At 49.2% G+C, this 21018-nt stretch overlaps 1 protein-coding gene and 1 pseudogene across 1 annotated transcript in view; one reads left to right on the forward strand and one right to left on the reverse strand.

The window, feature by feature from the left end:
- PLA2G4E (phospholipase A2 group IVE) overlaps positions 1-21018 on the reverse strand; it is a 42551-nt gene that overhangs the window by 9668 nt on the left and 11865 nt on the right. Inside the window, exons 4-21 of the mRNA XM_023527707.1 lie at positions 20676-20812; positions 18900-19031; positions 17873-17913; positions 15986-16028; positions 15121-15184; positions 14047-14207; positions 13860-13949; positions 13401-13438; positions 11442-11577; positions 10048-10184; positions 8857-9079; positions 6178-6292; positions 5445-5582; positions 4145-4252; positions 3363-3566; positions 2339-2505; positions 638-824; positions 7-170 (exon numbers count right to left, since the gene is read on the reverse strand). Of these exons, the coding sequence (XP_023383475.1) occupies positions 7-170; positions 638-824; positions 2339-2505; positions 3363-3566; positions 4145-4252; positions 5445-5582; positions 6178-6292; positions 8857-9079; positions 10048-10184; positions 11442-11577; positions 13401-13438; positions 13860-13949; positions 14047-14207; positions 15121-15184; positions 15986-16028; positions 17873-17913; positions 18900-19031; positions 20676-20812 (2285 nt within the window). The remainder of the gene's footprint in view (positions 1-6; positions 171-637; positions 825-2338; positions 2506-3362; positions 3567-4144; positions 4253-5444; positions 5583-6177; positions 6293-8856; positions 9080-10047; positions 10185-11441; positions 11578-13400; positions 13439-13859; positions 13950-14046; positions 14208-15120; positions 15185-15985; positions 16029-17872; positions 17914-18899; positions 19032-20675; positions 20813-21018) is intronic.
- Positions 1798-1915, forward strand: LOC111736358 (annotated as a pseudogene).

A 21018-nucleotide genomic window follows, 5' to 3' on the forward strand; every position in this document is an offset into this window, starting at 1 on the left:
CAAGGCCTGAAGGAGCTGGTCCTTGTTATTCAGGATGTTGTACTCACAGAGGTTCACCATTTTGTCAAAGGCAGCTTCCGTGTACGTCAGCTCCTTGGTGGCATAGGGAGTTTTGGGGCCATAAATGTTAACTTGGCCCTTCTCCATCTCCTCGGGGCTTCGTTCCACACCTGGAGGCGGCAGAAGGACTCACTATAGACTTTTATTATATCAGGTTACAATGACTTCCATCTTATCTCTCCCTGCAGCACAGCCTTGCATGCATGAGCACACACACCTGCATGAAGATTGTACACTCATACACACTCACACATGCACACATATATGCACACCTCAAAGCTCCTAGGGCAGGGCACAACATGCCATCTTAGGACTGCCCTACCACCAACACAGTGCCAGGCACATAGATGGACGTCAATAAATGTTGAATGACTGACAAAGTAGAATTTAACACTACTAGTTCATGAGGGCGTGTGGGGGTGGGAATCTTTTCTTTCTTGCCAAAGCCAAGGTTGGCTCAGACTGGAGCTAAGCCAGACTTCCCATTAGTGCTATTGGAAGACGGCATAAATTTAAAGACAGGAGCTCTCTGTCCAAGGCCAGAGGGTGGTGGGAACTGAGCTTGGAGGCGGCTTACCTGGAGCCTTGTACTTTTGGAAGGTGTCGTTGATGAGTGGGAAGAAAAGCACGATGGGGGCATCAGGTTCCTGGGAGTTTTTCAACAGGTAGCATTCCTTGAGATTATGATTCCCCTCCTCTTGCAGGTCATATTTGGGGAAGGGGATGTTCTGCTCGGTGCAGTACTCACAGGTTTGTTTTATAGGCTAGAATATCACAGGAGGACATGTTTGAGAGGAGGGGTGGGGGAGAATAAGAAACATAGAGTTTTTAGATCCAGCTTCCTGATTTCCCCAGGTAACTACTCAGATCTCCAACTACTTGGCCTTTTTGTGCTATTTTTAGAACAAAGCCAGGTCAGGATAAAGGGCCTGAGACAGCAGGTTGGTGTGTGTGTGTGTCCAAGTAGAAGCTCCTTCCCCAAGTAAAATGGACAAAAACCCTTTCATTGGTGCTTCACCTAAATACAAACCTGGGTAGATGTGGATGGCAGCCTGAGGGTGACTGGAGCTGAGCCATGTACAGCCATGGCTGGCAGTCTCCTGTGGGACTTATGTGGGCTTTGGAACTGATGAAGTGTCACAGGGCTGGAAAGGACTATGAAAGGCCATCTTTATATATGTGATATAACAGAAAGAGCAGTGGACTTAGAGGGTCAGAATGCCCTTAGTTCTGCCCTCTGTTCCATGCTCACTGGCTGCGTGATCTGAAGGAAGCCTCTTACACTCTCCATGCCTCAGCTGCCTCAGCTACAACATGGGAATAATAGCAAGTGTGCCATCTACCTCAAAGAGCTGGTATAAGGATCAAGTGAGATCACGCATAGGAGAGGACGTTGTCACTCGTTTACAAACTTAGGTCATTATCATTGTTGTTTGTCATCCTTATCATCTGTCTACACTGCCCTTTTCAGGCTTCAGGATGGGACTTAGATCAAAGACTAAAAATCAGATTCTTTCTCTTAAAAAGCCAGAACATTTCAAAAGTAAATAAATAAAAATAAATAAAAAAACCTCTGGTCTTGGTTCTTTAGTATAATTATATGAAGGGTCATATTCCCTGGGAGTGGGAGACAGTGTGATTATTTTTAAACTAGAACATTATAAGCTCTTGAAGTGGTATAAAACCTTGGAATTGATTGGGATCCATTAAGATTATTTTTTAAAACTTCTTTTTTTGGTCTACAGCCAAGCCACCCTGAACAAGCCCGATCCTGTCTGATCTCAGAAGTTAAGCAGAGTTGGGCCTGGTTAGTACTTGGATGGGAGACCACCTAGGAAGACCAGGTGTGTAGGCATAAAAAATAAAAAATAAGGGAATGTAAGATGACAAGGTCCTTGCAATCTGTGAGGTCAACCAAGGGTTGCCTCGCTACAAAAAAAGTTTTATTTTTTTTTGTAGCTGAAGAATTGCCAAATATGACAAATGCTCAGATGCAAGAATTGGAATTAACTTAGTGAGTCTACACAAACCCCGGCCCCACTGCATGAGAGTCAGCTGGCTGCCTCCTGAGATTTGGATGGCTCCCCTCACGTCATGCATAGCGGCTTGGGTTTCTATCCGGCTATGTCTTGGAGCCTGTAGAGAGCACACGTTCTCGCATTTCCCAGTTCTAGGAGCTCATTCAGTGGCCTGTCTCAGAAGAGACACTGCTTCTGCTCAGTGTGTGTGTGTGTGTGTGTGTGTGGAGTGGGAGGGGTGCTTTCTTTGCCACACTTGCCTTTGTCTGGGACCCCGCACAATAATTGAGATGAATGATGAGGTCGGCTTTTCTCTCGGGCCTGAGGAGGGGTGGGTAGCTGGAGTTGACGAAGAATGCTGTGTCCAGTAGACACAAGTGGTTCACGGACTCTGTCAGCTGGTTCGGGAAGCTGTCAAGCACAGTGTCTGAAATCCAAGGCTTCCAGTTACCATCACATTTCTGTACCCTAATCTCAACAGATAGTTAGAGGCACCTGGTAGGGATGAAGTGCCTTTCCCTGAGCAGCTTCACCTCAGCCTAGGCCTTCGGCCCTGAACTTCTGGCCAGGACACCCAGGTGAGTGGGTGCCCCTCTGGGTGGACTGAGGTTTTAGCAAATCTTTTATGAAATATGCACAGAAAACCCACTGTGACTCAACCACAGAGCTTGTGGGGTAGCAGGGGTGTACAGCTACTGTCCTATAAATTGGTGCAAACTTGGTGCCCAGGGCCAGTTGCCCTTTCTGACCCAGACGGTGAGGATGAGGATCATTAGGCCAAACCCAAGAAGCCATTTGTAGGCTGTGGCCAAGTAAAACACCAAAGAAGGTTGACAGTCAACCTTAGAGCCTTAACAAGGTGGAGAGGAGGCTGCATAGACTACAGTCTAAGGCCTGGCTCTGCTACTTCCCACTTGGGGGTTCTTGAGCTGGGCCATCCCTGCCCAACTCTAGAGGGCACCATTCACATGAAAAGGTGCCTCAGGAGCACAACTGCAGAAAGTCAGGGCCCACAGTTCCCTATTTATGAAATGGGCCGACTTCTACCTGCAGAGATTCCGTTTAGAGTTGTACAGGTTCAATTAATTAAATATGCACACCACTCCACCCACTGTTCAGCACTTCATGCAGGAATACTCTGTGGGGGTTGGGGGGAACTCTGCCCTCTGACCCCATGGATGTGGTCAGAGGAGTTTTCTCATCTTGTCGCTATGGCAGCCTTAAGATCTACTTCTCCTGCCTCCAAACAGAGGCGGGCCTTAGGCAGCAGCCAGGTAGGGGTACCTTTCCACATGGAGAACTGGCCGTTCTGGAGGTAGTCAGTGTGCAGCTGCAACCCCAGGAGGAAGTTGTGGAACTCAGACACAAAGGACCGATGGGTGAGGATTTGGCGGAAGGTATTGGACAGCCATGACCCTGGGACCACCACCGAAGTGTCCAGGACGTTGGCATCACATTTGGGAATTTCAGGAAGGAGAGGCTCATCTTCTGTAGGGGAGATGGGGATAGAGAGCAGGTCACAAGAGTTGGGGTGGATTGCCCAGGTGGAGCCCTGCATGGTGGCCTGGCACCTTGGGGTGAGCCACTGTAAGTGCCGTTTGCACCTTCCTTGCCTGATTCTCAAGACCCTGGAGCTGGAGTACCCAAGTGAGAGACATAGAACAGGGGCGGTGGGTTGTGGGAAGGTGATAGGTAAGGAGGGGTCCCAGAGAAGGGTCCCAGACAAGCAACCTTTAACTATGCTCATAAATCTCTACCCTCTTCACATCTCCTAGGCTCCTCACAGCTGTGCCAAGCTTGCTACACAGTGGACCCACTCCCCCAGCAACCCTTGAGCTGACCCCAGGGGTTTTTGGCTAGACCTTGGAGTGGGTGTCTTCACCAACAATTACTCTCCCCTCCAAGGCAGGGAAGACTCTCCAGCCCTAGCTGCCTTCCCATGTTTGTAGCCACAGAGATGATGTTGAAACACATGGAAGGTGGACTAGTCCTCAGTTTGTGATCCACGTCTCTCCACTTTCCCCTTCTTTCACTCAACCAAGAGGAGAAGCTAGTGGGTCACTCACCGATGTCTTGCACCCTCTCCCTCGTCCACCTGTGGAAAAACTCCTCTGAGGTGTTGCAAAAATTCCAAACATCGAGCAGGTTCACGGAAAAGATGCTGCTCCACAATCCTACGGAGCAGGGCCAGCCATGAGCAGTTCTGTCTAAGAAGCCCCAGATCCACCCACACACTGACTGGTTCTGCCTTGGCCTTGATTCTCTCTCCGGGTCAGGCTTCTGGGGAGTGGGACAGGCTTTGATTTCCCTCTGCCCATGGTGCAGCTCGACCCCGATGACTGATGATCCCCAGCCCTCGCTCTTCTCCATCTTCCTCTTAAGGCTGTGAGAGGGTGTGAAGGCATATGAGGCACAGCCCCAGCAGTGACTTAATGCTGACAGGTGAAGGCTTCAAGTTCAGCTCCAAATACCGACTTTTCTAAACTAATACACTAGTTTAGAACAGTGCCCAGCACATGGCAAGCACTTGATAAACATAATGCTATCTCTTATTATCATGATTTTAAAATGCAATGCATTAATAATATTCATATGAAATCTTTCACATACTTTGACACATTTGGATCCTCTATAAGGTAGGTTTTGCTCTTAAGCCTAATTTACAGATAGGAAAACTGTGGCTCAGAGAGATTTGGTAATTTGTCTAACTCCACACAGCTAATAAATAAGTCAGAGTTCAGGCCCAAGTGTCTTGACTGTGGAGCTCTGAACCACATGCCTAATAGCACAGGTATTTAGAGGAAGGCTTGGCCACCATGGGCTGGGGGCTTCTCACTGGTTTCATGGAAGATATAGGTTTTGGGTCGGACCTTCTGGAATGGGTTGGATTGGGATAAATGAAAGAGAGGGGGGTGCAGGCAACTAGTTTAAATAAAGCATAACTGGTTCGGTCTGGTTTTTGAGGTTGCCCTTTGGCAGATGCATTTCGGACTTTGAAGGGGAGAACTGAACCAGTGGATACCACAGAGAGACCCCTGCACTCAGGGCCCCCTGCTCTGGAGGGGCATAGGGTAGGAAGCTGGGCCAGGCTTTCCCAGCGACTCTGCCTTCGCTCTGTGGTCCCCTTCTGGCCCCTTGTATTCCAGGGACTAGGTTGGCCCCTGGAAGTAGGCATGGTGGTGCCTGGAGCCAGAGGGGGTGGGAGTTCCAGAAGCTTCCATCTCAGCCTGCCATTCCCAGTCTCACCTGAGACAATTCCTGGGAGGAATAGAGCATGCTTCCCTGTCCTTCTCTAATATAAAGGCAAGGCCTTGCCCAGCATGGGGCAGAGTGCCCAGGGGCCTCCCCCAGCCAGAAGTTGCCTACCAAGCATGTAGCACATCCGAGACTCTGGGATCCTCCTCATCAGCCGCCCCATGAAGAACTCGGAGCCGAAGAGCTCGGTGGGGACGAAGGCCCCATACTTCTGCATGCCTACCTCGTAGGGGGAAAACTCACACCACTCTGCACAGAAAGTAGCAGGACAGGGTGTCAGTCTCAGGCTGGGACAGCCCTGCCCTCCCTCCTCACCTCCTGAATTGGCTCGAGGGTTTTGGGGAGACGAGGACAGGGAGATCATCACAGTTACCCCACAGGACACATGGGGGTGCCAGGCGGCCAGCATTTGCTGGTTCGGCAAGATGCAGGTTTGTAACCTGCTGGGCTCATTTGGTCCTCATAACCCGATAAATGGGACCAATGCTGACCCCGAAGCAGGGCTGGTCTCTAGAATCTCTCCGTCTGGGCAGCTTAAGAAATATCTAGGACCCTTTCTCTCCGTGACTTTTATTTCCCTGTCTCACCAAACCACCACCCAGAGAAGCTAGGGGACCCTGTCCCCTTCCCTCATCTCCCATCTTCTTCCCCTCCTCCCTTCTACACCAACCAGGCAGCAGGGAAGAAGTGGGTAGCAAAGTAGGTTTCTTCAGCTGTCAGGACTGCCTTTTGATGCAGAGATTAGCAAAGGTGTGGTGGGGGTGTGTGTGTGTATACTGGCGTGCTGGGTGTTTTTGCCTGTTGGAAAGTGACCTTCTGATAAATTCCCAGCCCCCAGTGTTACCTCTGAAATCCTGGTTGCTTACATCATCCTTGACATTGATGGTGAGGTAGATGGGAAGGGGGTTCTGGCCTTGGCTCAAAGCAGCACGCTGCTCTGACAGTTTGCATTCATTTCTCTGTGGGGAAACAAAATGGTTGAGAAAAAGCAGATAAGCAGCCCCCTGGGCAGCGCAGAATAAGGTCACAGTCTGGACCTCCGGCAGCCCATTTCATAGCTCCTGAGCCTACCAGGCTACTGTGTAGGCTTGGGCTGATACCAGTCAAACCTGCTCTTAAAATGTAGAAGGTACACTTGTCCTTGGACCATGCACCACCCCAGATACATGGATGGGATAGGACTGAATCTGCAGTTAAGGGCTGTCCCTCAGAGTCCCAGGATTCTTCTCATTGTGTCTCATGGACCACAGAATGGCAAGGTAGAAGTGGGAGAGGCCATCAAACCAGAGCAGCTCCATTTCTCATATCTGCTTTGCATGTTGCATAAAATATGTTTGGGATGTGAAAAAAAAAGCTTCTCTCTCTCTCTCTCTCTCTCTCTCTCCCTGTATGAAAGAGTTAGAAACCTGGGTACCACGTGGCAGCCAGGGTCTCTCTAAGTTCCCAGAGCACTGTGCTGTGTAATCAGAGAATCTTACAGATCAGCTAGAGTTACATGCCACCCCCCACCCTCAAAGTGAATCAGCTACTGTAGATATGGTCAATTGAGGTCTCAGAGGCCCAGGCTCTGATCCCAGGCCAAACAGCTGCCTGCTGGGTGACCATGCATGGTTACTTGAGCTTGTGAGGGCCACAAAACTTGTGTGGGCAGAAAGACTCTTGGGCCTCCCTTGAAAGGCAAACAGGGTGCCTGTCATAACTAGGCTCAGAGATCTGGGCACCGTGGAGCTGATGGTCTTGGAAGCAGAGGAAGCTGCAGACTCATGGTAGAGTCAGTCCCAGTTCACACTCATTGTCAAAGGGGCCGGAAGGAAAGGAGCTCCTACATTTGGCCAGAGTGGAAGAGCAGAGGCCTCTTAATATCAGTCCTAGACTTCTTGGGGACCCTGGTTCCTCCCCACATCAAACCCTAGGGGCAACAACTCAGACTTCTGATGTTGAAAGCCTTGGTGCTTTCTTCCTCATCACATGGGGCACTAACTCTTGTTAGAAATATTAACTACCACTTATTGATATAATTCTCATTTAAGGAATAGCACAGAACAGGACCAGAATTTAAACCCCATCCTGCCTGACTGCCTGACTCCAAAAGCCAACATCCTCAGTCTCCACCTGCCCTGCTTCACCATGAGGACGGGTTGGATGGTGGGTTATCAATGGGGGGAAGGGTGGAGTGGGATCTATCAAAAGCTGTGAGCACCTCATGTCTGAATCCCCTTGACATGCAGGAGGTACTTAATTTATTGAAAGATTGAATGAGGAAATGAAAGAATGTCGAAGATGTGGTTTACGCCATCCTTGGTTGTTCAAATTGTTTGGGTTTTCCGGAAGAGGGGACCGATTAGAAACTAATTGCTATCCCTTTTCCTTCTGGAAAATTCTGATTTGAAATCAGAAATCCTCAGACACCTTTGGGAGTGTGGCAGACAGCCATGGGCCTGGATAGAAGTTAGGTAGGAAGCATTGCTTTAGGACGAGGCAACAGCCGAAGTTGGTCCTCCCTGGGGACTGCACGGCCCCACGGGTCCGGGTGTTAGCTGAGCTCACCCTAATGCCCAGGATCACAGCCTCCCATGGGAATCCCACTCCTCCACCACGTCCCACACAGCTCTCAACAAAGGCCGGTTTTCTTCTTGGGCACATATTGCTCAGATCACTAGGTCTCAGAGCAGGGAGGAACCTTACTGGGCCCATCCTCTGTGTGGTGACCATGAGAATGAGCCCTGCAGACCACAGGGTGTCATTGACTAAGGGCCCCAGCTGCTGTGCTCTGAAATCCATGCTGAGTTTGTGTTGGGGCCACGCTTCCCATGGGTGGTCCCAGCCCATGACTAAGTAGGACAGTAGGCAGGACAATTCTTGGTGGCGTCAGACTCCTCTGATGGCCACTTTGGCTGGAGGACTCTCAAAGGCCTTGCTGAACCTTCTAGATCAGAGGTCCCCAACACCTGGGCCATGGACTGGTACCGGGTTCATGGCCTGTTAGGAATCAGGCCGCACAGCAGGACGTGAGCAGCGGCTGAGCCAGCAAGGCTTCTTCTGTATTTGCAGCCACTCTCCAGCACTAGCATCACCGCCTCAGCTCCACCTCAGATCATCAGGCATTAGATTGTCATAGGAGCACCGGTCCCTGGTGCCAAAAAGGTTGGGGACCTCGGATTTAGACCACATAAGCCGTCTAGGATGCTTCCACCCAGCCTTTCTTTCCTTTCTCCTCCACAAGGGGTCAGACTTGCATCACAGTCTGGTGACTCTCCACCTTTTTCTTGCTCCTTCCCCATTTTCTCTCAAAGGTGTCTTGGTATGGCTCTCAGAGGACATGTTGCCTCTCTGAGGGACTGCACCTAAGCCACCTCCAACATCCTTCTCATTTGGGCATCTCACTTCTTTTACAACTTAAAGATGCATCTGCAGTTCTCACCTAACTCTTTCCTGCTGGGATCTAAGCCCAGATACCCTGATGAAGAAAAGAACTGGACATCAGCCAGGGCAGGGCACAGACCAGGAGAAGCTGGGCACCTACCTCATCCCCCAGACAGGCCTCAACCAGCAGGCCCCAGAAGTCTGTAAAGTTGACCTTGTAGCCTTCCTTGCTGCGCTGCCGGAGCTCCTCCTGGTATCTGGAGAGCTGGTCTGGGGATAGGGCGGGCATCTTGTCCTTTACCACGTGCCTCCGGGCCTCGAAGATGGCAGACTCCAGGTTTTTGGAGGACCAGTCAGGGTCACGGTACAAAGTAGCCATGGTCCTGGAGAGAGAGAGACAGGTGTGGCTGATAGAGCTGAGCCAGCCCAGGTTCCATCAACCCTGGACCGTGGCAAGAAGGAAGGTGGGCAGCTACTAGGAAACCCCAACCTGCCAGGGGAGAAGCCTGGAGGAAAGGGGGGGACATTATTACTCATAGTCTCAATTGCTATGATTTCTTGATTGCCTGCTGTGTACCAGGTATAGCATGCTGCTCAAGATTGAGGATTCTGGACTCAGATCTTCCTGGGTTCAAAACCAGACTCAGCTACTCACTAGCTATGTGATTTGGGGCAAGTTACTTAACCATTCTTTGCCTCAGTTTCCCTATTTGTAAAAACGGGAGAGTTATAATAGTCATACCTTCCTCACAGGGTTATTGTGAGGATTACGTGACTTAATGTAATATAAAGTGGTTAGATTAGTACTTGGCTCAAAGTAAGTGCTAGGCCATGGAGTGATGGAGCCAACATTCGAACTCAGAGTTGGCAGATTCTGGGAGAGGGCAGCTATGTCTCCCCAGTGGGATGGGGTCAGTGGCACCAGGAGTTTGTTCATACCTAGCCATCCTGCTCCTGGGTCCCTGCACAGCCCCAGGGAAATAGTAACTTCAGTAATGACCAACGTGTATAACATATATAGTGTCCCTTGTGTACCCAGTACAGGGAGAGCCTCTCCAATAACCACACGAGGTCAGTGCTATTATTATCCTCACTTTACAGATACAGAACCTGAGACTCTAGGTTCTGTATCTGTAAAGTGAGGATAATAATAGCACTGACCTCGTGTGGTTATTGGAACTCAGAGAAGCTGAGTTGTATGCCCAAGGTCACAGAGCTGTAATTGGTAGAGCTACCCAGGCTTCATAAGCTAATCTAACTTGCGATGGGGGAGAGCTTCACTAGAGATCTGAGGCCAGACCATTTGCTGCTTGCTCTGGGCTCCAGCAGACAATGTCCCCCAGCTTCTTACCAGGTGGCCCCTGACAGGCCAGTGATGTAGCTGGCACAATTCAGGAGGTTAAGCTTCTGCAGCCCCAGCAGGTGCCCATACATGGCAGTCATGGATCTTGTTCCACCCCCAGTAGACATGATGGCTATGAGTGGTACCTGGGGGCACAGAGAGACAGACTGTTGGGGCAGTGCTGAGTAGGAGAAGACTTGGAGTGCCAGACAGGAGCTATGAGGGAACAGTGGAGAAGGGATAGCTGGCCACGCAGCAGAGAGTGAGGCACTGAGTGTCCTAAAAATCACCTTTCACAGAATAGAGGTCCACCTGGTAGGTCTAGAATTAGACCTTAGCTCCAGCCTCAATAGTTGGCATCAATAAAGGGCTCTGAAGCCTTACAGAGGCTTTGTAAATTAGAAAGTCATGGCTGAAAGAGTTAGCACTGCGAATCTAGCCCTCAGTTAAGACATGATGAGACAGGGGTCTAGGGAGCTGGTTGGCTTGCTCAAAAACCTAGCGAGTGTGTGATTCTTTAATGGCTGCAAATTGATATCTTCTGTAGAGGGATTTGATGTGAAGGCACCAGGCCTGGTGCTTCGTATGTGCCCAATATGTACCATATATATGTGTAAGAGCAGGAAGAAGTGAATTTTGATGCAGAAAGGAGCAGGGTTGTCACCTCTGGGTTGACATAGGTTTAAGATGCCCTTGGTGTGTTTCACTAAAGATGAGAGGAGAGGGCTCTTCATCAAGACTCACTGTTTTCATCTGAGTGGGGACTGTAAGATCCTTCTGTAGGCCAAAGCCCAGTACAGCCCTCCATGAGGTCTTTGTCCACACCTATAGTTGGCCTCAGAAGGTGGTACTGGGAGGGCTGACCTGCTGCCTAGGGGAGTGTGGGCCTCAGTCCATACCAGGGAGGTGACAGAGGGCTCCAACAAAGGGACCACTATCTACTCTGTGGGAAGAAGTTGACCTTGCAAGTGGAAGCTGCTTCTTTCCAGCCTCTACCTGCTATTCTTTCTGGGGGAATATGTGTATGTGTGCATACTTGAGGGAAGGGAGAATTGAAGAATGAGGGTCCTAAGGCCTTTTGGGTGGACGTGTGGGGTGTGGGAGGTGGTGGAACCTCACATATTTCCTGGGTGGGTAGAGGAGGCCATTCCATCACCTCAGGATCTGTTAGTGCTTCTTCCATTCTCTCTCTACTCTGCTCTCTCTGCTCCTGTGAACACATAACTGAATCACATCCAACACAGCCCTTACCTGGAACCTTAGTACTAAGAGCAACCATGAAAGGCAGCACTGAGGCTGCCCTGGGCAGGGAAGGGCTGGGGGGCAGCTGGCAGGATGCAGTGTCAGAAAGACAAGCTTCGTTTAGAGCAGGCACTGAGCCCAGGTTACTGCTGCTTACCCACCTCATCCATCTGCAGGTCCTCCTCCAGCTGCAACACTTGCTTCAGTGCTTCAGCCACCACCACCTTTCGCTTCTGCAGAAACTCCAGTTCCTCCGGGCACAGGCTGTAGCCCAGTCGCACATCCAGTGTCTTGGGGCTATGGGCACAGAGAACCTTGGCTGAGCGGGCCTATAGATTTCACCTCCATGGATAAGATGTGGCTGTAGGGTCTCTACTTTCTCATCTGTAAAACGGGGCTTATTGTGCTTAACTCTCAGCACTGCCTCAAGAACTTAATGAGATAGAAGTAAGGCCCCAAGGCCTTAGCTGGTACATTGTAAGCCGATATTCAACAAAATTAGGGATTCACTGAGCCCTCTGTCTCCTCAGCAAGATCCAGAAAATCCAGAAAGGCTTCCTCCAGGCATCTTCTATAGACTGAGGCTAGACCTGGGTGACAAGGGGCCTTGAGATCCTTTTGGCCAATTTCTCTGGACAAAACTCTACAGTAAGGGCTCTTTATCTCTGGAAAAACACAACCCCATTCTTGTGGAGCTCACATTCTTCCTTAGGCTCTTCCTGCTCTCGAAAGAATAATCATTCCATGCGTTTGTACAGTTGACAAAAGCCCTTCATATCCCTGATCTCATCATGTCACCCCTCAGGTCTGCAAAGCAGGTAGGGCAGGAGCTGCTGCAGTGTAACCTTCTTTAATCGCATCCACACCTTGAACAAGTCCAGGCTGCTGGCCTGGCATCCAAGATCCTACATGATCTGTCCAACCTCACCTCCTGGTACTTCCTAAAAGGGCCCATCGGTTCTCAAAGCTCAGGAGCACTTCATCTGCACAGGTCCTCGCCTTCACTAGAAGCTTCCTCCCTCTGCCCACCCACATCCCTTGCATCCTCCAATGCCCAGCTCCTCAGTGACTCTAGGCAAATGGACCTTGACAATATCTGACCTGAGTCTTAGTGAATCACTAACAGGGTCACATCTCCTTGATTGCAGGGCCTAGGAACAATTCCATAACATTTCCTCCATGTCTAGCACAGGCTTGTAGACACAGTGGTGAGAGAATAACTCCTTGACCTCAACAAGGAACGGATAATAGAACAACAATAATAACAATAGTTGATAACTGCTGAGCATTCCACTTGCCAAAGAGATCAGTGAGTTCTTCACATGTGTTATCTATCTCACTGGATCCTCAAAGCAACGAATGATGGTCAATATTTGTGGTCTTGCTCCAGTTTACAGGTGAGAAAAGCCTGAGACTTAGAGAGGAGGTTAAATAACTTGTCCAAGGGTAGAGAGCAAATCAAATTGTATATGGGAATTATGGTCACTTGATTTTTGACAAGGGCACCAAGACACTTCAATGAAGAAAGAATAATCTTTTCAACAAATAATGCTGGGACAACTGGATATCCATTTGCAAAATAATGAAGTTGGACCCCTATTTTATACTGAATATAAAAATTAACTCAAAATGAATCATAGACCTAAATGTGAGAGCTAAATCCATAAAACTTTTAGAAGAAAACATGGGAATAAATGTTCATGACTTTGGATTAGGCAATGGTTTCTTAAATATGACACCAAAAGCATAAGTGACATGAGAAAAAAATAAATTAGAATTCACTGAAACTTAAGATGTCTGTGCTTCAAAGGGCACCATCAAGACTGTGACAACCCCTAGAATGAAAGAAATATTTGCCAATCATATATTTGACAAGGGTGTTTTATTCAGAATATACAAAAAACTCTCACAACTTAAAATAGAAACAACCCACTTTAAAAATGGGCAAAGGATTTAAATAGACATTTCTCCAAAGAAGATATACAAATGGCCAATAGGCCCATGAAAAGATGCTCAACATCATTAACCATTAGGGAAATGCAAATCAAAACCACTCTGAGATACTACTTCAGACTACATAGGATGAACAAATCAGAGGGACAGACAGAAAGGGTACTTACCAGGGTGTAGACTTCATGTGTAATTCACAGTTCTCTCCCTGGGATGCAAAAGATGAAAAGCTTGTTAGAGATGACAATTCAGAGCCAAGTGATCCCAACCAAAGAAGTACGGACTCACCACACTGTCTACCTCCTGACTTGACCCAGCATACATGTGTGTCTACACACACATATGCTCTCACATACACAGGCATGCATACACACATGCTCACACACAAGTGCTCCAACACCACTCCCTCTTCTGGACTCGACCCTCCCCAACATCCTTACCTTGGCCTCCACACCCTCTGGCTCCACACTGCAGCTCAGCATCCCCTACCCACAAGACTCCTCTATCCTGCCTGAGAGACCCCAGGAGTCACATTCCCCCAAAGGCCCCCCCAGGCTCTCCCCATCTCCCTGCCACAGGAGCTCCAGGCTAAGCTGCTTGGGGGCCCTGTCCCAGACCTAGGCCCTCACCGCAGGCAGGGTCACCATCTGGCTGTCCGAGAGGCAATGGAGGGGCTGGCAGACAGGGCTGATCTTCTTGTGCACACCACAGCAGCAAAGCTGGAAGGATAAGTGGTTCTGTGAGTGGGGGTGAGGGGCTCCTCTGGCAGCCCACCTGCCTCAGTTCCCTACATCACCCCCTGATGCCTCCTTGTACCCCACAGCTCCATTGGCTCCTGGGCAGGTCCACATGCATCTGGGACTGGAAATACTTGGGGTAGTGAAAGCAGGCAGGTTTTGGGCAGCCGGGCTCCAGGTGTTGCGAGATGCGTTGCGTGTGCTCGAAGGACTCTGTCACTGTCACCAGGAAGTCCCTCTCTGGAAGAGGAGACAAGAAGGCTGAGACTGCCAGAAAGACTCTCACTCTCCCCAGCCCATCCTGGCCCAGCAAAAAGCGTAGCTGGTGGTGCCCAAGACAGGGGTTTAGAATCACCTGGGGCACTGTCCCAGATCTCATTTTGTAGGGAAGGGCTGGCCAAGGAATCTGCATTTTAACAAGGCTTGTGTGTGATACTGACAAATGAGGTCCCCAGAAAGGCCCCTGAGATGTCGAGTCCTCTGGACTAGTCCTCCTAGGTTCTGCTTCTCCGGGAAGTACTCCAAAGTCATCTCCTACTGCACTGAAAGCAGCCCTCACCATACTGCCAGTTTGGGGGTAGTGGCCTCTTCCTTCTTCCTTCCCTCATGTCTGTGGGGTCGTGCTGCTCCCCTCCCCTGGGACAGGGCTGGAAGTCCTTAGTGGGTGGGGTGGGGTGGAGCGATGAGCAGGAGAGTCTCACGTTTGTAGATCTCTTAGGACTCTATGAATTATAATCTGGCTAGAGGAAGGGGTGTAGCTAGAGGGGACCTGGAGACTGTCAGTGCCTGTCTACCCCAGTACTGACCACTGCACCAGATCTAGGGAACCCCTGATGTGGCAGGGGTGCAGCATGGACCAGTATGGGCAACACTGCGCCATTGACTGCTGACCCAGGGTGCTCGTCAGGCCTGGGAAGCTCCAACGGTCATGTGGGTGCCTGGAAGAGCACACCCCTTATGGAGGGGCTGTGGAGTGGGAGACAGGGTTTCATGATCCCTGAGGGTGAGGTGATCCTGAGGCATCTCAGCCAAACTCTTGGTTACCTGACTGAGCCCAGGGCAGCCCTAGAGCAGCCAACTCTGTTGCTGGCAGTTTGAAAGCAGTACTGCCCTCCTCCCCCCAGCAGCAGGCAGAAGTGGTCAAGGGACTCACTTTTCCCCCTCTTCCTCTGCCTTCTGGATTCTGCATGAACCTCTAGGGAGGAGACTTGTCGAGCCTGCAACAAAGAAAGGAAGGTCATTCTGAGTACAAGCCATTCCACTCTCTGCCAGGCCTAAGAGAGGAGATGAAGAACTAGACGCTAAATTCAGCACTGTTCTGCCTGGGGATGCCTGAGTGTGCCAATCACATTTTCAGAACCCAATCAAGACCTGTCATTTCATTTGGAGATCAGATATTTGAAAATGAAGCTCTCCTGAAAAATCTAGGATGTACAGTCACCACTTACTAGGGGTCATGATCTCAGCTGCAGGTTGGGGGTGGAACCTGAGGGAACCTACCTCTCTGGGCTTTGAAAGCAAACAACTTCCATGGAAAAGGCTTCTAAAGAAGCAGAGACAGGTCAAATTCCTTCACCACAAACTGTCAAAGACAGATTTTTGGGGGAAAGATCTTGAATCCTGGAGTTTTAGATGCATCTAACTGAAATGGCTATATCAACACCTGAATTATTGAACTTGTGCTTCTGGAGAGATTGGGGTTGGGAGAAAATAAGACCCAGATTGATTCTGGGAGAAGGCTGCCTCCCAGTGGGTGGTTTTATTGGAGAGGTTCCCAAGAGGAGGGGTCATCGTGGGTTATGGGATGCTGGGCCAGAATAACTGATGTCTCAGCTACCTCCTCCCCAAGAGCAGGAGCCTAGCTGCTGCTGCAGCCCTGCCTACATCCCCTTTGGCTAGCTTCAGTTGGTTTGATTCCTAGTTGCCTCCAGGACAGGGCCTGGTGTGCTCTCCCGCAGTCTGTTCCCCTGACGGCAGCTGCCACATGTGGAGCTACAGGAACATGGAAGGACAATTACCACCAGCACGCCGTTGGTGATGAGGGTCTCAGGTGGAGAGGGACTGAAAAACAAAATGAGAGCTCCTGGTCAGTTATATCATTCTTGACTGATTTTTCACACAGGAGATAGAAAGCCTAAATAGGGCTAATAGTAAGATAGCAGAGCCTTTTTTGGTCCTCATGAAAAATATTGGCTTAAGAAACCTCATATTTGTAGACTGTCAAAGAGAAAACTGGCATACATTTTAAATAGAATGTCCAGGGAAAAAAGTAGTTTCACATGTCAGAAGGAGTAGAAAAAGAGTTCCCTTTTTTACCCTTAAAGGATAACTGTCCTTTATGTCCAACTAAATGAAAATGCATAGAGTTATGGGGTTGCGAGAAAAACCCGGACCACCACCTAGAGCAGATAGGAATAGTGCTGGTAGCAAAAGTGACCCATTCACTGTCCTGTGCTTTATTTAATTTATATATTTAATGAACAGTTCTGACCCAGGCCGGGAGCGCCTTGTGTACAGGAAGTGTCTTTGTGTTATAAAGCCCAGCATATAAGCCACCAAGTTTGCACTTAGCAGTCCACATCAGCCCAAGATGACTGTGTCTCCAGATCAACTCTTATTACCAATTTTGACATATTTCATTTTGCAAGCCACTTTCTAATTCGGCCAAGGATCCCCCTGCCCTCCCCCGCAAAAAATTCTTGTCGAATCAAGACCTAGAGGAGAGAGCCCAGATTTCCTTCAGCGTGGAACAAAGGTGATTTCAAATTGTCAATCAGCTGTCGATGGGAAATGAGGCACCCCCAATACAGCAGTTCCTCGCTTAATGTCATTGATGGGATCTTGAAACTGCGGCGAAACTATGTGTAATGAAACAAACTTTGGCACAGGCAAATTGATACGAACAAGAGTTATATTTCAATGGCATCTCGTCAACGTATGATGAAATGACGTTGAACAAAACGACATTATTCTGAGGTCCTGCTGTAGTTCCAAGAGAGCCTAGGCAGAGGATTCTCTGAGTGGAATGTGTCAAGCCCTCTTGTAGCTCATTCCTCTCATCCTCCGCGACCCTGGCTGATCACAAGTTCAAGGGGCTTAGCTCTGCCAGGGTTACGAAGACGGGGGCAGTCAGCTGCCCCAACACAAGGTATACTGCCATCCTGGGGCAGGCTTGTCCTTTAGGGCAGGGACTCTGCTGCCCCCCTCACTACCTCTTCCCTTCCTTCCTTCTCTCTTTGCCCCCTTGTCCTTCCCATCCTACAGCTCTGTGACCCAATTCTACTCGAGTCTCCAACATAGTCAGACCTTCAGGACCCTGGGTCATTTTTCTAATTGAACATGACAGGAAATAACCCCACATGCTGGGTTGGAGCCTCCGCGACTTGGTTCCAGAGCAGGCTTCAGACAGAGAGAGGACAACCTCTGCTCTAGGACAGGGTTTGGGGGAGTTTGTTTCAATAGTTTCAGGTCAAGGAGGAGACTCATTGGTCCTGACCTTTTTCTCAGCCTGGCTTCAACAAGCCTCTGTCACTAAGGTGGCAGGAATTCTTCCCAGAGGCCACTCTCAGAGATGCAGAGGGAATTGAGTATTCTAATACTCTGATTTTGGCTAGAGTAGTAGATCTTTAAAGCAATGCTGATGTTGGTAGGACAGGATGACTATGGGTGGGGCCCAGGCACCTTCAGTATTTAGAAGTTCCCAGTGATTCTGATGCACAGTGAGGAGTCTGAGGTGAGTTGAGAGAGAGAGAGAGAGAGAGAAAGGAAGAAGGAAGAAGGAAGAAGGAGAAGAAGAAGAAGAAGAAGAAGAGAAGAAGAAGACAATAAAAAGGCAGACCAGGCTCTGAAATGCTACTTGGGGTTCAGGATCCTGGAGGAGCCCCTGGGAGCTGGGGTCTACTCACCTCTCCTCCAGCAGGAACTCTACTTCCAGCTCCTCCATGCCCTGCAGGGGGAGGAAGGGAGGGCAGCTGTGAGCTGTAAGTGTCCCAGGAGCCTCTGTAGACCTGCCCCATCCTTCCCACAAAGCTGTCCTGCTGACATAGAGTTGGGGCAGCTGCTCCTGGCTCTTATCGTTCCCTCCGCCTCCATCTGTCCCCAAGTCTTGGACATCAGGAAAATTACTGACCACTCAAGTGAGTTGACCCCCAGCCCTAGAACATTTTCTTTTCATCTTCTACACCCATGACTCTACTTGCCATTGCTCTCCTGCCTTCCCAAGGGGCTCAGTGCCAGGGGCAAGGGAGAGCTGAGATATTGCCCCTAGAAAGTTCAACTCAGAAGGGTAGGGGCCCCTTCCCTCACCTATTCTTTCCCACCTCTTGCTGTATAACTTTAGGCAAGTCAGGACTCACTGGACCTTAATTTCCTCGCTGAAATACAAGCCAGGTGAGGGCAGGGATGCTGTCCCCTGATGTGTCCTCAGTGCCTGGCCCATAGTAGACTTTCGACTATTTGTTGAATGATCAAATCTATAACATCCTGGTCCTTTCCAGCTTTGACTTTCTCTGATTTGCAGATTTGCCCTCCTTTACTCTCATCTGTCATCTGTCCTCTGGGGCCATCATAGCAGCAGGATGCTAAGGGAAGTAAAGGAGGAAAGGGGACCAAACTTACTGCATCTTGGTTTTGTACCATGAATAGTGCTAGGTGCCTTAATTACATTTTCCGATTTAGATCTCACATTTAGATCTGGTGTGTGGTAGGCACTATTATTGTCATGTCATTGTATAGATGAAAAAACAGAACTCAGAGGAATTAAATTTCCACAAAGTTACACTGCTAGTAAGTGATAGTGCTGGGATTTGAACCAGCAGTACTATCTTTCCCTGACTTGCTTATTACACAGAGAGGAGCTCGTGGGAAGGCATCATGGGAATGACCAGCTGCTCCTCATGAGGCAGAAGGCTGAGGGGCTGGGCAGCTGCCTACCTCTGGGTTAAGTGGGAACTTCACATGGGTTTTCCTCCGGCAGCAGAGCTTGGCTAGGTCATAGAGAACTGTCAAAAGATGGTCATCTGGTGTCATTGTGTCTTCATCGCAGACGCTAAGCTCTAGCACGTTCTAGGGGAGAAGGCAGGGTGCAAGTCTGGTTACCATGGTTTCATTGACCCATTGACCCATTCCCAGGACAAGGGGTCTGACCCCAGTCCTAGCAAGGTGGTAGGTCTGAGGGACAGGGACCAACACAGAGATCCCTGCTCAGGTGTGAGAGACATTTGTAGGGCAATGAATTAAGAAAGGAAAGCGTCTACTTTGTTCTTTCCAACTCTCTGAAGCCTTCCAGCCCCTCTGCTCTGACTCTCCTACTGGAGAATTTTGCAAGGTTGGCAGGGGCCTGTGAAGTGTGAGGGATTTCATTTTACCTTGGGGAAGGGTAAAAAGGCAGAGCAAGCAAGACTCTAGCCAGGATATGGAATGTGTTCAGTACCCAGGCCTCAGGAGCTGAAGATAGCCCCTGTGATGTTAGAAAACCCAGATCGGGGAAGCTAACATCTTAGCACTCCCAGAGAGTGATGTGGCAAAGACTATAGCATTCCGATACTTTATGGGGATGGCATAAGGTGTTAAAACTTTATCCTTTGGTTCATCAGCCCCTAATGAGTTCTCATAGATGGTCCTATGGTGCATGTCAAGAGCTGAACAGCTACCCTGTCAACTGACTGAACTTTGAGGCCAGAGGTCTCAGGTGACATGGATTAACCTCTGAGGCCTCTTGTTCTAAGGATCCTGGAAGATGTGGGTGGGGGCTGGGTTTTCCCCTTTGGTACCTATTTTGTGGACTGAGGTGGTTCTGAATAAGAGCTATTGCCCTTGAAATTACTAGAATTCCAGATATGTCCTAGAACCAGCCCAGAAGCCCCTTAGATCTTTTGACAAAGGAAGCCCAAATTCTGATTTCGAGATGGCAGACTGAGCCCACACGGAAATCCCTGTTCTTGCCAGAATTTTATGTATGACAGAAAAGATCTTTTAAAAACAATAACTATAAAAAGGACTCATTGTGAACCAGAAATGGATAAACATCCTTTAAATATGAAAGCAGTAAGCTGGATAGAACTGCCAGGCCACAAGTGTCCCAAGAGTGGTTGATGCCTACATAATGAGGTCAAGTTTGTCTTAAGAAGTACTCTACTGAGGCTGTCACAACTCAAGATGCTCAAGGGAGAATTCTCCCACAGGAGATGTGAACTCAACTTGGAGTCTCCATATATCTTAATAAGACCAACACCACAAAATAACAAATTAACAAACAAAAGAACACACACCCAAAGAATAAGAAATAAAGCAATCTAAAAAGAATTTAAGATAGAGAAAGCCCTCTAAATGGAATTAGACTGGCCTTGAACCTCGTGAATAGAATGACTCTTCTGTGTATTCTCAGGCTTGGAGTATGTACTGGAAGGTACTGGAAACACACTCTATTTGGGGAGAAGAGGCACCCTGTTCTAGAAACAATTAGGTAGAGGGACAAGAGAGACGGGAAAGAAGGTAGAGGGATTAATGGACTTGGAGAGGGACAAAGATGAGACAGACTGAAGGAAGGAGTGGATGAGTGGGAAGATGGGTGGATAGGATCACAAGAAGTAGGTAAAAAGAAAGACAAATGGGCATAAGAAGGACACGTAAGCAAAGAGAAGGACAAGCAGGCAAGGAGGGACCTAGAAATGCAGGCAGAGCAGATAGGTACAATCTTCCACATCTCACCTTCACTTGCTTCTGGATCTGGAAGTTGAAGCTTTCATTCCATTCTGGGTTTGGGCAGTTGGAGATGGTCCTAGTCCTCAGCTTCTCATGAGAGGCGGTAGGCAGCCAGAGGCTCACATAGCAGTCTGTCTGGCTCACTGTCCAATGAAGACAAGGGAAGGGTGAGGTGCCAACCCAGGTCCAGAGAGGAGAGAGTGAAGAGTCAGAAGGTAACTCCAGGCAAGTCACCTCCAGAGCAAGGCATTGTCTCAGCTTCAGGTCCCCTCTTGACTCATGGGTCTGACTCTCCAGAGACTTTTGTCTCAAACCTTGAGAAGGTCATAGACTGCAGGCTAGGGGTTTC

Source organism: Pteropus vampyrus, unplaced genomic scaffold, assembly GCF_000151845.1.
Source record: "Pteropus vampyrus isolate Shadow unplaced genomic scaffold, Pvam_2.0 Scaffold19, whole genome shotgun sequence".
Lineage (NCBI taxonomy): Eukaryota > Metazoa > Chordata > Mammalia > Chiroptera > Pteropodidae > Pteropus > Pteropus vampyrus.